The sequence below is a fragment of the Procambarus clarkii genome, chromosome 75, assembly GCF_040958095.1.
Source record: "Procambarus clarkii isolate CNS0578487 chromosome 75, FALCON_Pclarkii_2.0, whole genome shotgun sequence".
Classification (NCBI taxonomy): Eukaryota; Metazoa; Arthropoda; class Malacostraca; order Decapoda; family Cambaridae; genus Procambarus; species Procambarus clarkii.
Window position 1 is genome coordinate 5732821 of NC_091224.1, and position 1798 is coordinate 5734618.

General features: G+C 49.8%; 1 protein-coding gene across 1 annotated transcript; it reads left to right on the plus strand.

Moving 5' to 3' along the window:
* The first annotated feature begins 296 nt into the window (after window positions 1-296).
* LOC123748108 (uncharacterized) lies at window positions 297-1139 on the plus strand. Its single transcript, XM_045730303.2, has one exon. It carries the CDS (start codon window positions 297-299, stop codon window positions 1137-1139), a length of 843 nt encoding a protein of 280 aa, XP_045586259.2.
* The last annotated feature ends 659 nt before the right edge of the window (window positions 1140-1798 follow it).

A 1798-nucleotide genomic window follows, 5' to 3' on the forward strand; every position in this document is an offset into this window, starting at 1 on the left:
ACGCCAGTTTGAAATACGATTTTTTGTTTAAAGTAATAAGACAGAATTGGGAAAGAATAAGCATTGTGTGAAAGATGCATGCATTGTGGGCAAAATACAATGCTGGAGGGCAAAATTAGTGCATTTCGGGCAGGATACAACAATGAAGTCAGAATGTATTTAATACAGTGTATAAGAGCCAGAGGGAGAGGAGGGGACCATCTCATAGCTGTTCCTTGCACAAGATATTTCCCTGGTGCCTGGGGATGACTTGTGGTTTGTGTACGCCACTCTGGCGTGGCAAGATTTATTGCAAGATGGCCGTCACGCTCAGTTCTGTTACCTCGGCATCCCCTATCCTCGCTACGACCACCTACCACCTCGCCATCCCCTATCCTCGCTACGACCACCTACCACCTCGCCATCCCCTATCTTCGCTACGACCACCTACCACCTCGCCACCTATCCTCGCTACGACCACCTACCACCTTGCGATCTCCTATCCTCGCTACGACCACCACCTACCACCTTGCCACCTCCTATCCTCACTACGACCTCACCATCTCCTATCATCGCTACGATCTCCTCCTCCCACCTCGCCATGTCCTATCCTTGCTACGACCTCCACCTCACCATCTCCTATCATCGCTACAACCTCCCACCTCACCATCTCCTATCCTCGCTACGACCTCCTCCTACCACCTCGCCATCTCCCATCCTCGCTGCAACCTCCTCCTCACGTCGCCACGACCTACCACCTCGCCATCTCCTATCCTTGCTACGACCTCCTCCTCCTAACTTGCTGTCTCCTATCCTCGCTACGATCTCCTCCTCCCACCTCGCCATGTCCTATCCTTGCTACGACCTCCACCTCACCATCTCCTATCTTCGCTACAACCTCCCACCTCACCATCTCCTCTCCTCGCTACGACCTCCTCCTACCACCTCGCCATCTCCCATCCTCGCTGCAACCTCCTCCTCACGTCGCCACGACCTACCACCTCGCCATCTCCTATCCTCGCTACGACCTCCTCCTCCTAACTTGCTGTCTCCTATCCTCGCTACGACCTCCACCTACCACCTCGCCATCTCCTATCATCGCTACAACCTCCACCTACCACCTCGCCATCTCCTATCTTTGCTATGACCTCCACCTCTAACCTCGCCATCCCCCTGCTATCCCTCACCGCCACTCCAGACAAAACCACCTCGCTCCACAGCCCATTTTCAGATAATGGTAGTTTCTCCAACTCATTGGTGGAAATTACCAGCATGTTGAAATGGAGCCCCAGTAATCCACTTTTTGTACTAATGTAATGGAGTTCGGAAAAATAAATTTAAAATCCAAACTAAAATATTTCTGTCTTGAGGTTATCCTGAGATAATTTCCGAGCTTAGCGTCCCGCTGCCCAGTCCTCCTTTTTGCTACAAGGAAGCAGCCCGTAGCGGCTGTCTAACTGCCAGGTACCCATTTACTGCTAGGTGAACATAGGCATCAGGGTAAAAGAAACTACTCCTCTGCCCATATGTTTCCCCCAGCTCCAGGGATCGAACCCGGAACCTCAGGACTACGGATCTGAAGTGCTTTCCACTCAGCTGTCAGGCCCCTAGGCCTAGTCCAGCATATATGTCAGTAGTAGGGATGGAAGCATATGAGTAACTTTTCGTTTTTGAGAAGTTACTCATTTGGACTTATAGGTTTCTTATAGGGGAAATTCAATTTTTTCAGAGTTCAGTTTAATGAAAATATTTCAGAGTTCATATAAATATAGAAGTTTCTTAAAGAAATCTTATAGAAAAAATTCAGGATCGTCTCTGC

Coding starts and splice junctions, on each gene's coding strand:
- LOC123748108 (XM_045730303.2), top strand. CDS start 297: ATGGCCGTCACGCTCAGTTCTGTTACCTCGGCATCCCCTATCCTCGCT.